This window comes from Orussus abietinus, unplaced genomic scaffold (genome assembly GCF_000612105.2).
Source record: "Orussus abietinus isolate OABI.00-Male unplaced genomic scaffold, Oabi_2.0 scaffold11, whole genome shotgun sequence".
NCBI lineage: Eukaryota > Metazoa > Arthropoda > Insecta > Hymenoptera > Orussidae > Orussus > Orussus abietinus.
The window spans coordinates 745338-763818 of NW_019396016.1; the positions used below are offsets into that span (position 1 = coordinate 745338).

The 18481-nt window shown below is 41.0% G+C and overlaps 2 protein-coding genes, 1 long non-coding RNA gene and 1 other non-coding gene across 4 annotated transcripts; 3 read left to right on the plus strand and 1 right to left on the minus strand.

Moving 5' to 3' along the window:
• The first annotated feature begins 155 nt into the window (after nucleotides 1-155).
• LOC105704219 (RNA polymerase II-associated protein 1) lies at nucleotides 156-4327 on the plus strand. The gene is made up of 8 exons (XM_012433268.2): nucleotides 156-401; nucleotides 543-1161; nucleotides 1231-1735; nucleotides 1839-2008; nucleotides 2103-2262; nucleotides 2328-2607; nucleotides 2729-2832; nucleotides 2968-4327. The coding sequence occupies exons 1-8, from the start codon at nucleotides 204-206 to the stop codon at nucleotides 4301-4303; spliced, it is 3372 nt and encodes a 1123-aa protein (XP_012288691.1). The 5' UTR covers nucleotides 156-203; the 3' UTR covers nucleotides 4304-4327.
• Nucleotides 4328-4352: 25 nt separating this feature from the next.
• On the minus strand, nucleotides 4353-12560 carry LOC105704220 (CB1 cannabinoid receptor-interacting protein 1-like). Its single transcript, XM_012433270.1, has 3 exons — nucleotides 12279-12560; nucleotides 6930-7124; nucleotides 4353-6545 (listed from the first exon to the last, which is right to left on the minus strand). The coding sequence occupies exons 1-3, from the start codon at nucleotides 12452-12454 to the stop codon at nucleotides 6416-6418; spliced, it is 501 nt and encodes a 166-aa protein (XP_012288693.1). The 5' UTR covers nucleotides 12455-12560; the 3' UTR covers nucleotides 4353-6415.
• A 4019-nt stretch (nucleotides 12561-16579) lies between these two features.
• LOC105704125 lies at nucleotides 16580-18424 on the plus strand. The gene is made up of 7 exons (XR_001104427.2): nucleotides 16580-16649; nucleotides 16959-17043; nucleotides 17231-17280; nucleotides 17468-17572; nucleotides 17749-17842; nucleotides 18038-18089; nucleotides 18288-18424. It is a non-coding gene; the product is annotated as an uncharacterized LOC105704125 (long non-coding RNA).
• LOC111674386 lies at nucleotides 17097-17161 on the plus strand. Its single transcript, XR_002762424.1, has one exon. It is a non-coding gene; the product is annotated as a small nucleolar RNA SNORD31 (small nucleolar RNA).
• Nucleotides 18425-18481: the final 57 nt, after the last annotated feature.

Consider the following 18481-nt stretch of genomic DNA (forward strand, 5'->3'; position numbering starts at 1 on the left):
TGCGTCAATGGTTTATGCCATCTCGGAACCGAGAGTAAAATTATATACATTCTTCAGTTTGCTAAATCTTCTGCATGAGTTGCACCATCTAGTGATATGATTACTTGAAGGTATATAAACACGGAGTAGCTCTCCGTTTTTGGAGGAGGTGGTATTTGTTTACTAGTATATGAGATTGGAAGAGTAAGAAGTTTAAAACAAAAATGGATGTTAAAAATACTGAACCCGGAGGAATGTTTGACGCAATACAAAATGTACCCGCGATGCCGTCGAGTGTAATTCTTGGGAATGTTATTGAAAGGAAGTTTGACGCTAAAAAATATGAATTTAAAATGGTATCTAGGTTATCTCCTGATATTCCAGAATCTGGCTTTCCAAAAGCCTTTGTCTCTGACAACAAGGTATTTTCTTAACATTTTAGATGTTTATGTCTCCATTCTAAATCGTTTAAATATTTTTGCTCGAAAGGCAAACATTTTAAATGGCATTTATTTTACCGTCTTACTCTACTGTCGGAAGTATCTTGGGTGTTATTTTTCTAGAGTGCAGAAGGTGGGAAAAGTTTATTTTGGCAGAAAGTATCGAGAAAACGAGCAGATGTTGAAAAGCTGAACGAAAAAAGAAATATTGATACAAAGGAAAGTAGCAATATACCTGATGCGAACGAGATCCACGAGTTAAGTGTTCAAAAATTAAATTCCATGAGCAAAGAAGACATTCTGCAAGAAAAAGCAAAGTTGGAAGCTTCTCTAAGCCCAGATTTGATAGAATTTATTAAGAATAGGAAAAGAAAGCAAAATGATATGAAAGAAAGTCTTCACTTTGAAAAACATACGATAGATTCAGAGCCAAGCACTTGTTCACCGAGTCATGTCCTAGAATCGCATAAGATTCCTAAATCTGTGAAGGATTCTGATGTAAAACAATGTAACACAAATCTCGAAAATATGTGCATCGATTCAGATCAAGAATTAAATAATACGAACAATAATGAACTGCCAAAACCTTCCGTAGAAATGTTTGAGACAGCCAAGCAGGAAGGCTGGGTTCATATGGATACTATTGAACCTGAAAAATTAAAGTGGATGCAAGATTTACCCACTGAAAATAATAAAGATCCTCTTCCTGAAGAACCATATAATGCAAGGTTCAATTTTAAAGGTGAGCATTCATATTACAAGAAATCCAATAGGGTTGAAAATTAACAGGGGCTTTATATTTTCTGTGTAGGTATATTGCTTCCATATAAAGACAAAAACCTTACAGTAGATAAAGGTCTTCATCATCACGGTGAAGAACCTGATCGCCCAGGATATTCCCTTCAAGAATTGCTGCAACTCAGTCGTTCGTCAACTCCACAGCAGCGATGTACTGCTATTAATACATTAGCCAATATTATGGAAAATACTCGGAAGGGTTGGTATGACAAAGCACTGCAACCAAGCCTATTATCAACATTAAATCAACGAAACCTTTTACTGCTCTTAAGATTTTCTTTGGATGACACATCTGTGGCCGTAGTTACGGCAACGTTGCAAGCATTACGAGCATTTTTGTTTAGTGAAGTGGATGAAGTATGTTTAGATAAACTGCTGGCTTCAAATTATTATTCAGAACCTATATTATTACCTCCACCGACGGATGTAACTGATACAAGTGCTTTAAAAGATCATGAGTTGGCACAGATTGATACCGTTGCCACTGCTTTAAGATCTGAAATTGTTATGCGGATAAGGTGCGTGTGTGTTAATAACCTCATCTTTGTGTATTCAAGGTTTTGTTTACAAAAATTATTAATTGTGTAACAGTTTGAAATTATAATCGAGTCTCTGTTTCAGGTATATTCTCAGTGAAATACATCCACCTCCAATTGGAGTAATAGCTGCATTGGACATTTTAACACGTCTTGCGAGACATTCGCAAAAAGTTGCTTTGGATATTGCAAATTTTCCGTATCTCTTGGAAACTATTGTTCAGAATTTTATACCATTATCTACTGACAAATTAAGTAAGTGTCTGAAGAACAAAACATCCTTTACTAATATTACAAAGAAAGTCGTTGATTCTTTTTAGTGCTTTCCTGAAATGTCTTAAAATTGCAGCAAACCAAGCCAAGATTGATAATTCGTACGGAGTTCCAGTAGCTGCTGCGATTCGATTGTGTCGTGTTTTAGTAACATATGCTGGGAGAGTAGTTGCTGAGAAACTGGACAATATGAAAATAATGCATTCTATTTTGTCATACATAAATTGTGACACGAGGTGTGTATAAAATGTGAACATTTTATATTGTCTCGTATTTATGTCTGATTTTTACTTTTTTCTAGTCAACATGGAGTTCATGTGCGCATCGAAAGCTTAAGGTTATGGAACATTTTGCTGAAGCATAAGGTGTCTTTAGACAGCACCAGTGGTGCACAATTAACACTAATATCTCAACTACAATTACTTTTATGTAACAACAACCTTGAAGATGCTTCTGAATTAACTTGCGAATATGCAGTTGCTCTTGTACTCATAGCTGCTCATGAGTCGCCGTTAAAACGATTCATTACACCTTTACTATTCAAGTGGAGTACTCAGTTAGCATCAGCATCTGTAATTACTGTAAGTCCCTTTCCAAGCTTGAATTATAAAATATTAAATACAAGTTATCCAATCGAGTGCTGTTTTTAAGATTAACATCCTAGATGTCACAGAACGTCATTATTATATATTATCTTTGTAGCGATGCAGTACAATTTTAATTGCCCAAACTTTATTGTGTGCTGATGACATCTCGTTCATGAACCCATCATGGATATCAAATATAAAGATATTCTCCAATCTTTGGTAAGTTATAATTACTTTCAAAAGTATAGTTCCCTTAAGCGACAAAGTTTCTTCTCCGTTGTATAAAGTAAAGTTATGATCATGGATAAATGTTCCGCGCAATTAATGATGAAAACAATCCTATTTTTCTCGCAGTGCAACTTCAAATTTACTCAGTGGGTTTGCGTTGCCAAGTGAACGAGACCCATCATCTCTTCCCAGTCTCGGAGTCCTTACCGAAGGTGGAAAATTGCAACCAGTGGTATCCCCGATGTCTTGTATCCCATTTCTGTCAACGGTATTAAGTGTTTATAGCAAGTCATTATGCAAGACGGAATTGCGTAGAATTTTTAGTGTACCCGATTTTATTGGCTACCTTCGAAGACTCGAAAGGACTCAATGGTGCTTGGAAAAATCCTGGTTCACGCGAATAGAACTTGGGCTGTTAACAGCTATCGTCGAATGCGGAATTCTTCTAGGAGACGACTTAGATGACGCTTTGAAACAGCTTATATGGAAATTAGCTATTAAACTTGTAGCAGCGTTGCCAGCAGATGCTCCGCAAGATGTCAGGCAAATGCTGGGAGTTGCCTTGCCCATAGAGAAGTTTAAAATAGGGATCCTGTCAAACGTCCTGAGCAGATTAAATTTAGACGTAGAAGAGGGAATCATTGAACTCGACTTACCATATAATTTGGTAGCATACTACGAGGTCTACGTCTCTATAAATGGCAGTTGGAATCAGGCTGCGATGCCAAAGGATTGGCTGTATCTGCCATTAATAAACCTCCATGCCAAGTGCAAAGAGGGTTACGAATGCAACGAAAATGACAGAAAGGTCATTAGCACTTTGTTGAGTCTCGAGCTGACATTGCCAGAATTAAATCAAGGATTGTCCCCCAATTTGAGATTCAGTAGACTCTTGTTGGTATATTTATGCGACACTTTATTCTTGTACAAAAATGTGTCTGCACTGCTTTCGCAGGCTATTTCGGATTTGGTTAAAAAGCATTACGAGGAGATTGACTTTACGGTTGAAGTGCCTGGATTGAGCTCCTTCACGGATTTGTATACTGCTTTGTGCGAACACTTCTGTGGCGTTTCGTATGGCGACTCGGGATTTGCAGCTGCTTTGTTGGTACCCATTGCACAAAGGCATGATGTACATTACAGGAAATTATTATGGTCGGAGCATGCTGGAGCTTTGAGGTCTCTACGCTTACCCTCCGATAAACTCATTGTACCTTTGAAAGAGTATCTGTTCCCTCTTGAAGAGGACACGTCGTTAATAAATTCCTACATGACTGCTCTCGTCAGAGGAACAATCCAAAAGGAATGGTCTCCGATTCCATTCTTAATTGCCTTGCATCATTCCGCAATGTATCTAAAACGTACCGATGCACTCGCTATCAAAATGAGAACACAGGTCGAGAGGCTAAACAATCCTAAACTAGTGGAGCAATTGTTGCATTATGTTCAACCAGAACTGTGATGGTGATTAGGTTTTTATTTCAATGTTCTGGACAGACAAAAGAAGAAACTTGGTCAATTACGATTTTATTTTACTGTCATTTACAGCTTATACGCGTTATGCTATATATAAGTTAGTATAAAATTTGATATTTTGTAAATAGGAACGATGTGGTGTGCAAATGTATAATATGTATACGTGTCAAGCAGAAAGAGGCACTAAATGGTAATTTCAAATGTTTACTATTTCTTTACATGTAAAAACGATCTTCACTAAAAGCAGCTGCTTGTACTCATACATTTCTACGATATGTTAATCACATTGAAGCGTGTCGTAATTATAATCTCATAATTGATACAGGTGATCCTTAATTACAACGAATACTTCCATAACGAACCTTGACAATGACTTTCCAGCATCGCGTTTAAAGTTTCTTGTATTGTGCATCTGTGTTCGAGGCATTACAATTCATACAAACATTAATTTTAGCGGCATTAATAGAGATAACGAATGTGTATGTATATATGTGTATGTACGTGTACAAGATTTACTAATGACAAATTCGTATAAAATGATATATTTGCATACCGATCGGCAGATTTTTAACACACATCGTACCTACTCGTAAGTCCTTTATTCGTTGCTTTCACTGTAACGAAATTGTCGTGCTCATATGGTAATTGTTAATACCGCAGATAAGTTAGTGCGTTAAAGATATTTATAAGTAGAGGAAAAGGAGACCATTGAATTATTTTTAAGCATGCCGAATGACGATCCGTTATAAGTTCATCTACGAAAAGATAATTTAAAAAGGAATTTCGTTACAATGCCTATGTCAAATGCCGCAGACATGCCTTAAATATATTACTTATGTTCCGTACTATCAACAATAGATTCGTAAAACGTTAAACGTCACCGAGTCTCGTAATTGGCATCGAATTCCGATATGAATCCGATGGCTCCGTCGAGAAGGACCGGACGTAGCATGAGAAAATTGCTCGCAGAAGTTTTACGATTAGTCGAGAATAATATAAAGTCTCGTAGAAAAAAGAAAAAAAAGGAAAAAAATGCGAACTACTTTCAGATATCGAAATGTTCCACCGTTTGGTCGATATGTCCCGATTAAGCACGCGAATACTCGTTTGCACGTGACCAGCTGAGCCGCGATTTGCAAAAAACTCCCGGCCAAAGACAAGTTACGCAGATATGTAAGAAGAATTAGAGGCGATTTTTTTTTTTTTTTTTTTTCGTAGCACCTAGCATATTTTTAAATATTAATCGCTTCGATGTAGACACCGGCACTTCTGCTTCTTTACCGTGACTTCATATGGTACATGTAGATTCGGAGAACCGGACCGAAGGATACGCGATCAACGCGTATTAATACTCCGCTCTTGTTGGTCATGCCGAAAATAAATCTCCATCAAGGATGAGCAACGGCTACCGTAAGCTTGGCGAAAGCGGAAGCGGCGGACGAAACGTCAAAGAAAAATGAAAATTACTTCGCCATCTGCGAAGCGTCCGTCCGAGGTTTCGTCGTCGAGCTCTCCGCAGTTAACGTAAGGGGGTAAAGGATCGAATATTTCTCGTAGCTGGGGGCTTTTAGGAAGAGTTTAGAAACATTGAGGAAAAACAAGATAATTGAGAGAAACAGTGAACGAGACGCTGAGGGTGGGAAAATATTTTCTTTCCTCCAGGGCGTACGGTATACCTCACTTAAAATAAACTTCCCGGAGACATCTTCCACGTGTTTATGGGGTCTGGGAGTACACTGCACCGCCGGAATTCAATGTCGAGGAAAGTACCTCGATACGCGTATGAAACCTCTATGTACATGTACGACTCCGCGACTGATACCTTATCAGCCTAGGGCAGAAAGATTGATAAAGCAACCCTCTGGAAAATGTTCAAGTCGAAATTCATCCAAGGAGTTTCGGCTAACGTGTGCGAGTCAATGTAATATTGCAGGGCGTTCGGAATCAGAGGTGGAGGTGAAAACTCCTTGGACGAGCCGCCGCGACCAAGTACATGTTCGTTTGTTTGCGCGCCCGCGGGTAACCCTCTCGTTGCATCTTAAAATAAATGCGTCCGAGATAATTTCCTTACGGTCTTGAGATCCGGGAGCGCACTTCGCTAAGATTCTATCCCGAGCTTCCTGTAGGTCTCCCGGTCGACGGTTACCAATCTTCCCTCCACGCTCGTGCAGTCGAGCTCTATGCAGTGCAGCCGCGAGCCCCACTCGCAGTGGCCCTGGTCGTCGGCCCTGTAGTCAGTGTGTTTTTTAAATTCCCGAGAATTTAAGTGCAAGTATTATAACCGAGAATTTCCCGATAATTTAGAAATCCTTAAAGAACTCGAGGGAGAATTTAAGAGAACTCTGAAAATTCATATTTAACCCTCGGCGCTCCGTTGACTCCACGGCGGAGACATCCGTCAATTGTTCCGTAAATCGCGGAGCGCTGAGGTGTAAAATGAACTTTCGGAAATATAATTGAAATTTCTCATAATAAACCCTCGATATTGGAAATCACTTAAATGTTATTAAAAAAAAATTCAATTCTCATAGATTCGCAGATAATTTAGCCGTCGGTTATGTTCTCGTTCTCGGGCAAGTCACCTGGACAATGTAACGCGATAGTAACTCTACCTGTAGTACTTGATCTGCAGGCAAGTCGTCAGGTACCCGGATCCCAGAACCAGCATGGCGATCTGCAGGTCCTCTCGGTGCCCCCTGGCACTGGGAGGTATTCCTTTTGTACTGTGATAGACACTGTAGGCACAGGCCGTCCCGTCCCGTGCTCGTTCAATCGCCTCCACCTGCTTACCACCTATTCTCAGCGACCTGCGAATCGATACGTACATTCGGTTACGCGACTAATCGAGATTTAGCGAAAGGATCAACCGAACCGATCGCAAGGATCCCTCTCCACCGGCAAAGCTTTCCGTTTCGATTCGTGTTATCGGCCCGAGCGATGCGCGATCCAGTATCAGTATGTTTTGACGGTGATAAGAGGCATCATCTGTCGAGGCTCGATTATCACATAGAATCCCCTAAGCTGACGAGTCGACCAGCCATGGCACGAAGGCTGTTCTCTATCCGGAATCGATTTCGACCCAGTCTTCGAGTTCCGTGAATGGTCGTCTTTTATTCATGAGTAATAATCCCGGCATAAACGGGAATATATTCAACGGTGACGGCTTACTTTAAAAGCTCGCTACAAATGAAGCTCGGGGGAATCGTCACTGGGAACGCTAGATATCGTTGGGGGGATCGTCTCATTGCCGACGTCGTTCTCCACTCCGATATTCCTCCGGATTTGCATTTTTTAATGCGCCGCGGCCCTTGGCGCGTAGCTCTCTCCGTGCTAAACATAATTATTGATTCGCAAAAAAGAAAAAAAGAAATGACCATTACTCCAAGCCGAGATCTTAAAATCTTAGCACGAACTCGGCCAATTATTTTAATCGTCGACCCTGAACCGGGCTGAGGGTGTGCGTGGAAAATTTTCCAGCTTTGGCGTATCATTGCCTTAACGGAGGGGATTTAATATTAAAAATGAGAATTAACTTCTTTTTTTTTTTCATTAAAAATGCCGATATCAGTACGATACCGCATTTGGTTTCGACAATGCACGCGAAGGGGTATCAGCTCGTATGTAGGGTACATCCCGGGATGTAAATACCATCGACTGGCCTAGACACCCTGGCAATTCTTAAAAGCTTTCCATGCATCGAGGGCGTTCCAATTGCTGGAAATCCCAATAGCCTTATTGCCTCGCGATCGAGCTATTTATCACTGGAATATGATCTTGCGGCAGGCGTCACGACGCCCCGAACCGCCCCGGAGGCGTCGTTCGTGTCATTATCTGAATCGAGACGCTATTCATTTTGAAAATCCGTGAAAACAATTCCCTTCTTCGAGAGCCGATTTCCTTACATTTCATATGACAAACAACAATGCGATTCGGCAACAAATGACGTTCGACCCTAAAATTGCAAAAATATTCCGGTCATTTCCAATGTTTTCCAGTGAATTCTTTCACATGATTTCAAGCGATAAAATCCACGATTTTCTGCGTGGATATACCCTCGGTCTAAATCGTTTTTCCTCACGCGGAATAGCGCTTGAAATTTGAAATCACTCCTTAAAAATTGGCAATTTGCCACACTTTGGCTTTGCGTCCGTTCATTAAGAAAATTCCGCCCAGGAAGTTGATAATAGGCATTGCTTAAGCGGCACGTTCGCGATCAATTCGGGCTTAGAACGGATCGTTCGGGTTTTCCAATATCCATTAGACCGCGTCTCGATAGTCTGCACATGTCGGATTAATTCAATGAAACGTTCTCGCTGTAACCTCCCCGTATGGTCCCTCGATTGGAGGGCGCTTTAATAATTGCGAGCCGCCCCCGGTAAGTCGGAAAGTGGGCCGGCTTGGAAGGAAATTATCCTGGGAACGGGAACCGCCGGTGAGACGATATTGTACTTTCTCTTAAAACCCGGAAAATTCGGGCGGACTCGTTTCCTCTCCCGAGTTTCGCGAAAGTGCTTTCGAGCCCGGCTCTCGAATCGGCCATGCGAAGGCGAACTCGAAAGTTTTTCTTCGTCGGATTCTAGATTACACTGCGAGACACCTTAACTTCCGCAATCTGGCTCCGGGATTTTCGTAAGTGCTCGCCCTTTCGAAATAAATGACTCCGCTGATAAAAGAAGGGAGTAAATTCAACTGACTTTCTGAATTAAGGCGAGAAATTTCATCGACGCTGATAAAGTAAAATTCATCTACATAATCTTTCGTGGTAACACCATTTTCGATACTCAAGTGGTAACATAAGTTTGGTGTTATCGATATTTTTATTTTTTTATTATTAAGTCTTTTACACTCTACGTTGAGAATAACTCTGTTTGACGTTCCGCGTGGAGGAAGTCGAACTCGTCGAACAAGTCGCTCGAGTCCATCACTAGATAAAGTAGTAGAGCCGTTCGTGCCGTCAGACCCTGCGTATTATTTATGAAGGGGTTCAAGTTTGCAACGTATCTTGTTTAATAACGCATCGCGCCCCTAGAAGGTTCGCAAATAAACCAGGCGCCGTTTCCTCGAAAGAGTTACGTCCTCCGAGGGTTCCTGTATTTTTATCCGGAATAAATTTCATTTTCTGCCTCCTCGGGGAAATGGAGATGCCGCGGTATCGGTCGAATTAATATTATTAAAACCGAGAACAAAGTTCATTAGTCTCGTGGTCGATATCGCGGCCGTGGTAGAGGGTCCTCTATGCGACTCTACACTTTTCCGGTATTGACCAGGCTATAAGCGGTTCAGTGATAAGATTAGAATCGAAGAACGTTCGCAAATGCGGTATTGTCATCGATTAGCCCTTTTGGGATGACATATGGTGTCCAAACCCTTCCGGTTTTTTTTTACCATTTACACGGAAAAAAGGAACGGTCAGGAAAACCACAAAGTAATTTAATAAAAGAACGAAGTATATAAAGAAGTCATGATAAGCACGGTAAAACCACTCGTACCTTGTGGTTACTTTGAATAAATTGTGAAGTAACCCTTAACTCAGAAAATCAGTTGATTTAACTCTGCTTTCCTTTTTTTTTTTTCAATCTACTAAAAATTGCAGTAAACCGTAGGACTTCAACTACTAGTTCAACTACTTATTCTTTCACCTCCCATTGTTCTTTTCAAACGGAAAGCTCCAGACAGCATTCCAAAGCCCTCCGTGGCCTCTGCATTTATTATGCATCTCTCGGATGATGAAACATCAAGCCGCATTACCTCAGATAACGATTTCATTTCGCGTACAGAAGAAAAATGTCTAGAGGTAGTAGGACCTCCTGCAGGGTGTTTAATCGGTCGTTAACTCGTTTCGCACCCTTTTAATCTTCTATCCGAGTCGATATGGTATAATGGAGAGTTAACCGACAAACCGGAGCACGTTTCTTTCCACGGTCCATTCGCGATCCTATCAATTTTTCAGAAGCGCGAGCTTTCCCGAGTCGAAGGAAGGATCGATCGTGGAAGCGAACCTGCACTGTAGAAGACGAGCTATAATATTCAGTTAAAATACGGTGTCCATGTTAAGGTGAAATGAAAACCCCCCTCGAATCAGTCGGTTTGAATAAGACCCCTTTTTTCAGGATAAGATAAAAAATGTGTTATTAAAAATGAAATTTCATGAGCTCCCTCCTTAGGATCACACGATGAAGTTTCCAACGAGTCGGGGTATCCAGTTTAAAGAAAAGTTTTATAAATATTCTGACGTTTCATATATATATATATATATTGAATGGCCCTTTCGTATCACCTTAAAGCAACCTCCCAGGACGAAAGGACGAAAAGTGCAGAAATGACAAACGTGTAAACCCTTTTTGGGTGAAACCCGCTATGTTGCGGTTATTTCGGACCGCATTGCGTAATAGATACATTACTGCCCCATGTACGAATTACTAGTGAAATATTCTAGCGCAGTCCTCACGTGTGCAAGTGCACTTTCCTGAATGCACCGACGACACGGGGAGACCATCCCGTAATTGCAGTTGTTAGCGTCTCGGATGTGCCGAAACTGCAGGCCAGTGTGACCGAAAATCGGAGAAAGTTCCTTCATTTTGAGATTCGGAATTGGATAATGATTGTTCGAGATGTTGCAAAGTATTATTAGACGCTTAAACCGTTCGTTCGAGCAAGGACGAAAACGGGGTGGAGTCGATCTCTGTGGAGCCTTGGCGTGACTTTCAGACATCGGCCTTTCAAAGGGTTGATGCTTCGATTGATACCGCGATAACGTAATGCTGCGTAGAAGCGATACTCGTATCGCGCCGACATTTTCTCAAATTTATGCCGCCTAAGCTTCCCTGCACCTTGCCGTGCCGTTGCTTTACATATCTCCTCCACATTATGCCCTTGTCTAAACCTGGAAGCGATGTTATATGGCGTTTCCCTGCACCACGGTGTACCTTTCCCACCTCCATAGAGATCCTGGGATTAACATTTTCAATTCCTACTCCTTATTTCCCTGCTGAGTAAAAACATTTCATTGAAACTATGAAGTATCTCGTTAATTCAGAGAATAATTGGGCTCGACTTAAATAATACTGGAATTAAATGGATGCAACGTTTCTTCGGAATTGTGACAATTTACTTATGTCGAATCGTTGTTCTCTTAATGAACAGAATATTTTCCTTGGTTCAATGAATCCCTTTTTCTCGGTGTTTCAATTCTCTACCCGATGCGGTGAATCTCCTGGATCGTGGTAGATCCTCGATCTTCAGGTCTTCGATTCACCTTAGATCATCCCCCTGCGACATTCGAGCACTACTACCAGGAAAAAAGAGTAAAAGTCTCCGCGCTCAAGCCGCAGCCATTCCGTGCGGTGTTTTCCACCTTAATTCGCGACTCCGCGGCACCGCCGTCCCTGCGTTCGCACGCGACGACCGTCGCTGTAACGACAGTCATGGAAACCATTTTTTCTCTCCCCTTTCCGTGGTACGCAAATTTCGTAGACCAGTCCTGGACAATTTTTGTACCCGCGAGTCTCGGGGAGGAAAACCCTACCTCGGCGTGGATACGAGAAAACCGAAAAAGAATCCACATTCAGCAGTGAATAATGATATTTCGAAAATTAAAGTTGAAAATATTGCAGTACACTGCCAGTAACGCGGAACGAAATATTTCCTCGACATTGTTCGAAGAAATTCTTTTCTCAGTGCAAAATTTTAAGGCCGACCGCCACTCTTTACCGAATCGCATTGTTTATCATTTGGAGTCAAAGGTAAAATAAATAATGTTAATTAAAGGTAATTAGGAAGGAAATCGTTTTCACTGATTTCCGTGTGTGGTGGAGTCGCCCCCTCGAACGTTTCTTTTTTTTTTTTTATTTCGGTTCCCCTCCGCAATCTAGACCCGGAAGTCCCTCGGCACCCGGACCGCCACAATCCCCGAAGAGGGTGCAAGGTGCAACGGAGTTCGCCGACCGCGATACTGTACCCACTGCAGGAGTTGCGGCGGCTTGAAGCTGATGTCCACCCTGTAGGTGGCCTCGCAGCTGAGCTTGACGGTCTTCAGTTGACGAAACCTCGCCGAGGTCTCCATCTTGCAGTACACCGGACCCGCGGCCGGTTCCTTGCGGATGGACAAGGTCACCCGGAAATGACCCTCGGCCCCCATCTGTTATCTGGTCCCCATCTAGCCAAGGGTCAAAGGACGGGGGATCGCGAGACGGTCTCGCCGACACCCCGCGAACTGTTAGAGACGCCGCACGTCTGCCTTCGCGGCCGTCGCGACGCCGACTGCTCCGCTCCGAGCTCCGCCGCCGCCGTGACTCCGCTCGCCGCCCTTCCGGGTCCCGAAATCCTGATTTCCTCCCCCGGGTCCTCCAGAATTGGGATCGATCGCGATCGCCTCCGGTCCGCATTCTGAAATTAAAACCTCTACTTTGAATATAAATCGGATTGGAGGGAAAAAAAAATTTTTAAACCCGACTTAAGGTGGAATGAAAGTGCCGTCAAAGAGTATTAAAAAATTTTATTGGCATTTTTTACATTCTTACGAAAAATGAAATTTTATCCCTCCATGCTGATAGGGTGAGATTTGAAACGACTCGGTAGGCCCAGTTCGGAAAAAAGTTTCATGATAGACTGACCCTTCGGATGCCAATTTCACACCCCTTAAGGGTCAATTATGAATTATCGTTTAATGTGAGGGGAAAGAATACCTTGACCGGTGATGAGATCCTATAAAGGGAATCCGAGGAGGATTCAACCCGATGTCGATGATTTCTAGCTTCTGAAAGGAATCGAGGAGGTGACGTATCGGTTTCGCGGTTCGATTTGAACGGTGCCAAGGTCTGGCACTGTTGAGAATTGAAGAAGCATCTACTTGTACCGCTTTGAATACGAGCTCGGGTATTTCAGGTCCAGAGGAATATCCCGACGATATTCAGAAAGTGCACCGGTTACCTGGGAAATATATGGAAGATATTGTATCCGGCGGATAGGAGATAGGACGAGGTCTTCCTGCGGGATTTTGAGGTATTGGACGGGAGAGATGAGTTAACTCGCGTCGAAGGCAACGAAGAGTAACCTATTAATTTTACGCCTCAAAGTTGCAGCGGCTGCATACGACACCAACTTTGTTCCTCTATCGTAAACAATAACCGCGATGGGAAAGGCGTATGCCAAGCATAATGAATTTTTTAGTCATTTTTGCGAATCTTAAGGTGATATGAAAGGGTCATTCTATACATATCAAAACGTATATTTATAAAATTTCTCTCCAAACTGGGCGCACCGAATAATCTAAAACTCGCGAAATTTCAATTTTCAAAAAAAAAGAAAAGAATTCCGGACAAGTACCAAGAAAGTTTTTTTTTTTTCGAAAAATGAAATTTCGCGAGTTTCAAGACCTTCATTAGGGCCTCTACAATCACGTGTTAAAGTTGCGAATTCATGTCATGTCATCATGTACCTTCTGGTGCATATGACACTTTCATAGAATTAACGAAATATTTCTTTGGCACTATTCAAAGGAACATTTCTTTGCTTTAATGATATTTCTTTTCTCGGTGTACTACTGAGAGTTTTATTAGAGAGTTACCCGAAATGCGGTGTACACGTGCAATTGCGGTCGTCTCGAGTCTCTCGAGAAATAGCGGAGAAGAATGTTCTACTAAGAACGCGTTGCCGCTGTTAAGTACTCGGGTGTAGGTGGTACTTAACTCTTAAGGTACAGGGTTATTACCCCGGGGGTCTAAACCGCATGACGCACTGCGTACTTCGAATGGCATCGATATTACAGAAAACTGCCGGAACCCATTATTTTTGCATTTTAATGGGCTATCGATCGAGCCACTCCAATTACCATCGTCATTCGCCCCTAGATTGGCTTATTATTTTCCGTAATATTATTTGAAATTAATCTCTGCGGTACACGTATCGTTTTATACCGGCATCCAATTTACGATGACACACGACGAAGGGTGGGAGGTGCAAACTGATTTACAAGGCTGTGACGAATTATCCACGACTGACCGCCATGCAGCAACAAGTTACTTGTAAACCAACCGAGAGAAGATCGATACCACATGAATCCAAACGGAGGTGCGATTCATCGTTACCGCCATTACCTTTGTATACCACCTACGCGACAATGTATTCATTCAACAAATAAATCTAACGGCGTTCACCACCAAAATGGGGACGATGACAATGAAAAATGTTAATATCGTTGTTGAATAAATGGGTGAAATACGACATTTTGATACTTTCACGTGCCAAAATATTGTTTTGTAAAGCGATTCTCGATAAAGCAATTCCTTCCTAGTTAAATCCCCTTGCAAATTACGTCGATGTATTTTTTACACGAGGAAGAGCACTTATCGAAAATCGCTCCGATATAAACACCCGTAAATTTTTTATCGATACGCTCGCAATCGTTATCACCGCTATCACCCCTTGAGTATTCAAAATGACATTACCACCAAAAAGGGTATAGATGAAACTTGCTTTCATCGACGTCGATTAAATTTCACAGCGCCTTTCGAATCACCTTAAGACTGGGATTTTCAATCGGAGGGCTTCTAAGATGCGAGTGCACGAAAACTTGGGAATCCTCACCTGGAGATACAGAACAATGGTAACAAAATAGAGGGCGCCGTAAATGAAAACGTAGGAGGACTACCGGCAAAATTTACGAGTCTTTCCGTCCAATTCTTCCCGCGGGAATGGCCGTAACTGCATTCCCAAAGATGGGAAGAGGGTTCCCACGAGAGGTGGAGTAAAATGTAAATTTTCCCCAATTGGCAGTAAATCTGATAATGGCACGTGGGAATTATTACCTTCAGTGCGATTCGTTAAAATCCGAGGCCCACTGTCGCAGATATATTCGACAAAGTTGTATCGCCTTCCTTTATATACAAGTTTGGTAGAAAGAATATTCACCAGGGAACGGTGATCCATGGTCTCCCTCGTCTGCAATAAATTCCGAAAATGTTAACGGTTCTCCGACATGATTTCATTGGCTTTCATGATTCATGCCGGCGCGTCTCGCCCGATCCATCACGGGGTAAGGACGTATAAAACGCCTCGTCGATATAGTCGTCGACCTTGCCACAATTTTAACAGGCTAATTCGATCACGCGAAGAAGGAATTAGAAGTGATTACCGAAGTGGATAAGCGAGAATCCCGCATGGAATAGGAATCAGGGTGCTCGTCGATGGTCTAGCTGCAAAGGACCTCCGATCCATTTTTCAAGAATTCGATTGCCGATCGTCTGCATTTCGTGCCTTCGCTCTCTTAGAGCGTTGCTTTTCGGCATATAGGTGCAGGAATACGCGTAATTACAAGCTCGCGTATACCGACGTCACGCGAGCTTTCAACATCATCGTTGAGGTGCACACGAAGCACGATTTCCCAACACGAATGGCCCGTTTCGCCTCTTCCTGCATTTCGGGAACCAGGGAAACGCCCCGAGTCCAGTTATGACATGTTTCCTGGAAATAATAATAGATCCTGTTACACCATGAAATTCAGAGAGATGGAGGATCTCGTGCCATTGTTCGCCCTTTCGCAGAGTTTTTACCCATGAATGAAGAGAGCCGTATAAAATCTCACCTTATACAGTTTGTAGCAAGGCTCGTTTTTCACGTGCGGAGAAAAACCGGAGCTACCCGGCAAAGTGGATAAGACGAGCTTTGAAGTGGCTTTACATACTCTGTAACGAGTAGCGCTCTTATATGGAAGGAACTGGTCAGAATAGATACAAAGCGCACTTCTCTTTTTTTTCCCCCTTTCTGGCTTTGAATTCGGCGTCAGAAGAAGTACCTTTTTAGCCAGTTAGCTCTTTGAAAAACGTGGATTCATGATTTTTTATCCTCTAACGGACCAACGGCACCATCTGTGATGTTCGGCTGCAATTAAAGTATTGCTCTAAAAATTCGTCTTATCCACGGCACAAACCAGCAATCGCTTGCAATCGTTCGTTAAAGTATTTTCCATATTCTCCCATCTGACTCTGTAATATTCCATTTCTACAGTATCCTAAACTGTTCGAGCTAGGTCCTAAAACTAATGAAATTTCATTTATTATGAACTAACTTTTTGTTTATTATGGATTGAAACCGACATAGCGTCGACCGTGTACATTTTCGATGTTTTACGCTATCTGAAAACTTAACAGATGATTTCTGTTTTATCGATAGAAATAAGGTATGTGATTGCAATTTTTCTCGTGCCGAGGCGCAACAGTCGCACTACTTCGCCGTGAGTCTTTTCACATCAGCTCTCGATCTTCTCGACCATTTCATTTGCTGACGTCGAGGAGAACGGAGGCAGGCGAGGGAGAGTAGTCGACTATTCTCGACTTGTAAGTACTTCGAATAATTTTTAAATCCGTCCGCATCCATGCGTATAACTTTGTTATTTCAATTACAAAACATTTTGTACGATACGCAGTCGCGTGTGATTTAGTTTTGAATAATATTTTTCGATTCGGTTGCACAGAATTATAAGAAAAAAATGTCCACGTTTAGAAAACGCATGTGATGAAACAATTGTCTCGTTCGTATGAAAACGATTTGATTAACTTCATTTAAATGAATCTGAATGCAATTACTTCACTGAAACATTGCTGTTGATAACGTGAATTTATAGTAATTATGTATATTGGATTTAGGACAATGGAAATGCTCAAATCATGGCAACAACTGCTCAAGCAGGAGTTAATTTCATTTATGGATTCACATGGCTGGTATACAGACGTAAGTTTGTTAAATATTTAAATTCAAAAAAAATTAATAGATTTATGAAGTGAATTTATATGATGATTTGATACTGCCCCAGTCTGAAGGCTATGAAGATCAGTTATTCTGATTATCACCTTTTGGTTACTAATCATAGTTCATATTTTAATAGCTATTTATATGAGGAACCGATTTTCTTTTTTAGGTCTATACATGACGTAAGATGACCAAAATGTATACCGAGTATTATATCTGGTAAATATGTTTTAGATATAATTTTTTCATTCGACTAGCATAAAGTAACAAAATGATGAATAGAATACAGCTCCAGTCAATCTGAATGGTTATGGCGAAATTTTAACATCTGAAATATGTAACCACTATATGTAATTTTTGTTCTTACTGAATTTATTCATCAGTAACAAAATCCTTATTGTTTTAGTTATACTGATGGATAGATGTATATCTGATAAAGAAATGCATATTTCTTGGAACGGTTTGGATGTGCGAGAGCATTCAAATTCAAGGATGACGGAACAAAATTTAGGTAAGCTTCACTTTTCTTTTTAACTGGCTCGATAAAATTCTTAGCAAGTGATGAGATATTTAGTTATCCCTGTCATACATACTCATGGTGAGAAGATATTCTGAAATTAGCATAAAGATGTTCTTTTATGATACCAGATAATGCCATAACTGATTAGTTCAATTTGTGTGTTATAGGTTTCTCCTAACATAAGTCGTTAACCAGCCATGATGAGGTGCCGTTGAAGTACTTCCTAGTAAGCCAGATGATACAAAATCTGATAAATCAGTGGTGAGCTATGTTCAATTAATTTGTAACGATAAACTTAAAAATCATTCGTAGTATTTTTAATATGATGAATAAACTATTGACAAGCATATGACTGAAATTAGTTGATGTTACAATATAACTGACATCACTTCTTTCTACTAATTATAAAAATGATATTAAATAAATATAATAACTATTTTCTGTTTTGATTTTCAGATTCTGGACAATTCTGTGAAACTTTGTCACCTAGCATCATCTTTTAATACAGGTAAAAAAAATATTAATTGATGAGAAATGAACTTGCGTAAAATTAAAGACTATGATGATTGACGGAAATAATATACGCTAATATGATTCTTTGAATATGATATACACTTGCCCTCTCTGACTTCATGTATTAATAGAAAATCGATTCTGCTCTCATCCATTAAAATGTATTCTTAAATTCTTTACTTTCTATTTTCAGATACTCAAGATGAATTGATTGTGTAAAAGTCATTTGTTGAACGATGTCGTATGGTATCTTCTGTATTAAAATGTAAGATGTACAAAATATAGATTGTATTAAAAATCTTGTTTTATTATGGTAATACCATGTTCGTTTGTTTTATTGTCTTGGTGCAATTTGCAAAGTAAAAAAAGCACCTAACAAATTCATTG

Coding starts and splice junctions, on each gene's coding strand:
- LOC105704219 (XM_012433268.2), top strand. CDS start 204: ATGGATGTTAAAAATACTGAACCCGGAGGAATGTTTGACGCAATACAA. Junction 2,263..2,327: donor TACATAAATTGTGACACGAG/GTGTGTATAAAA, acceptor ACTTTTTTCTAG/TCAACATGGAGTTCATGTGC. Junction 2,833..2,967: donor AAGATATTCTCCAATCTTTG/GTAAGTTATAAT, acceptor TTTTTCTCGCAG/TGCAACTTCAAATTTACTCA.
- LOC105704220 (XM_012433270.1), bottom strand. CDS start 12,454: ATGGGGGCCGAGGGTCATTTCCGGGTGACCTTGTCCATCCGCAAGGAA. Junction 7,125..12,278: donor AAGCCGCCGCAACTCCTGCA/GTGGGTACAGTA, acceptor ATCGATTCGCAG/GTCGCTGAGAATAGGTGGTA. Junction 6,546..6,929: donor CTGCAGATCAAGTACTACAG/GTAGAGTTACTA, acceptor CACTGACTACAG/GGCCGACGACCAGGGCCACT.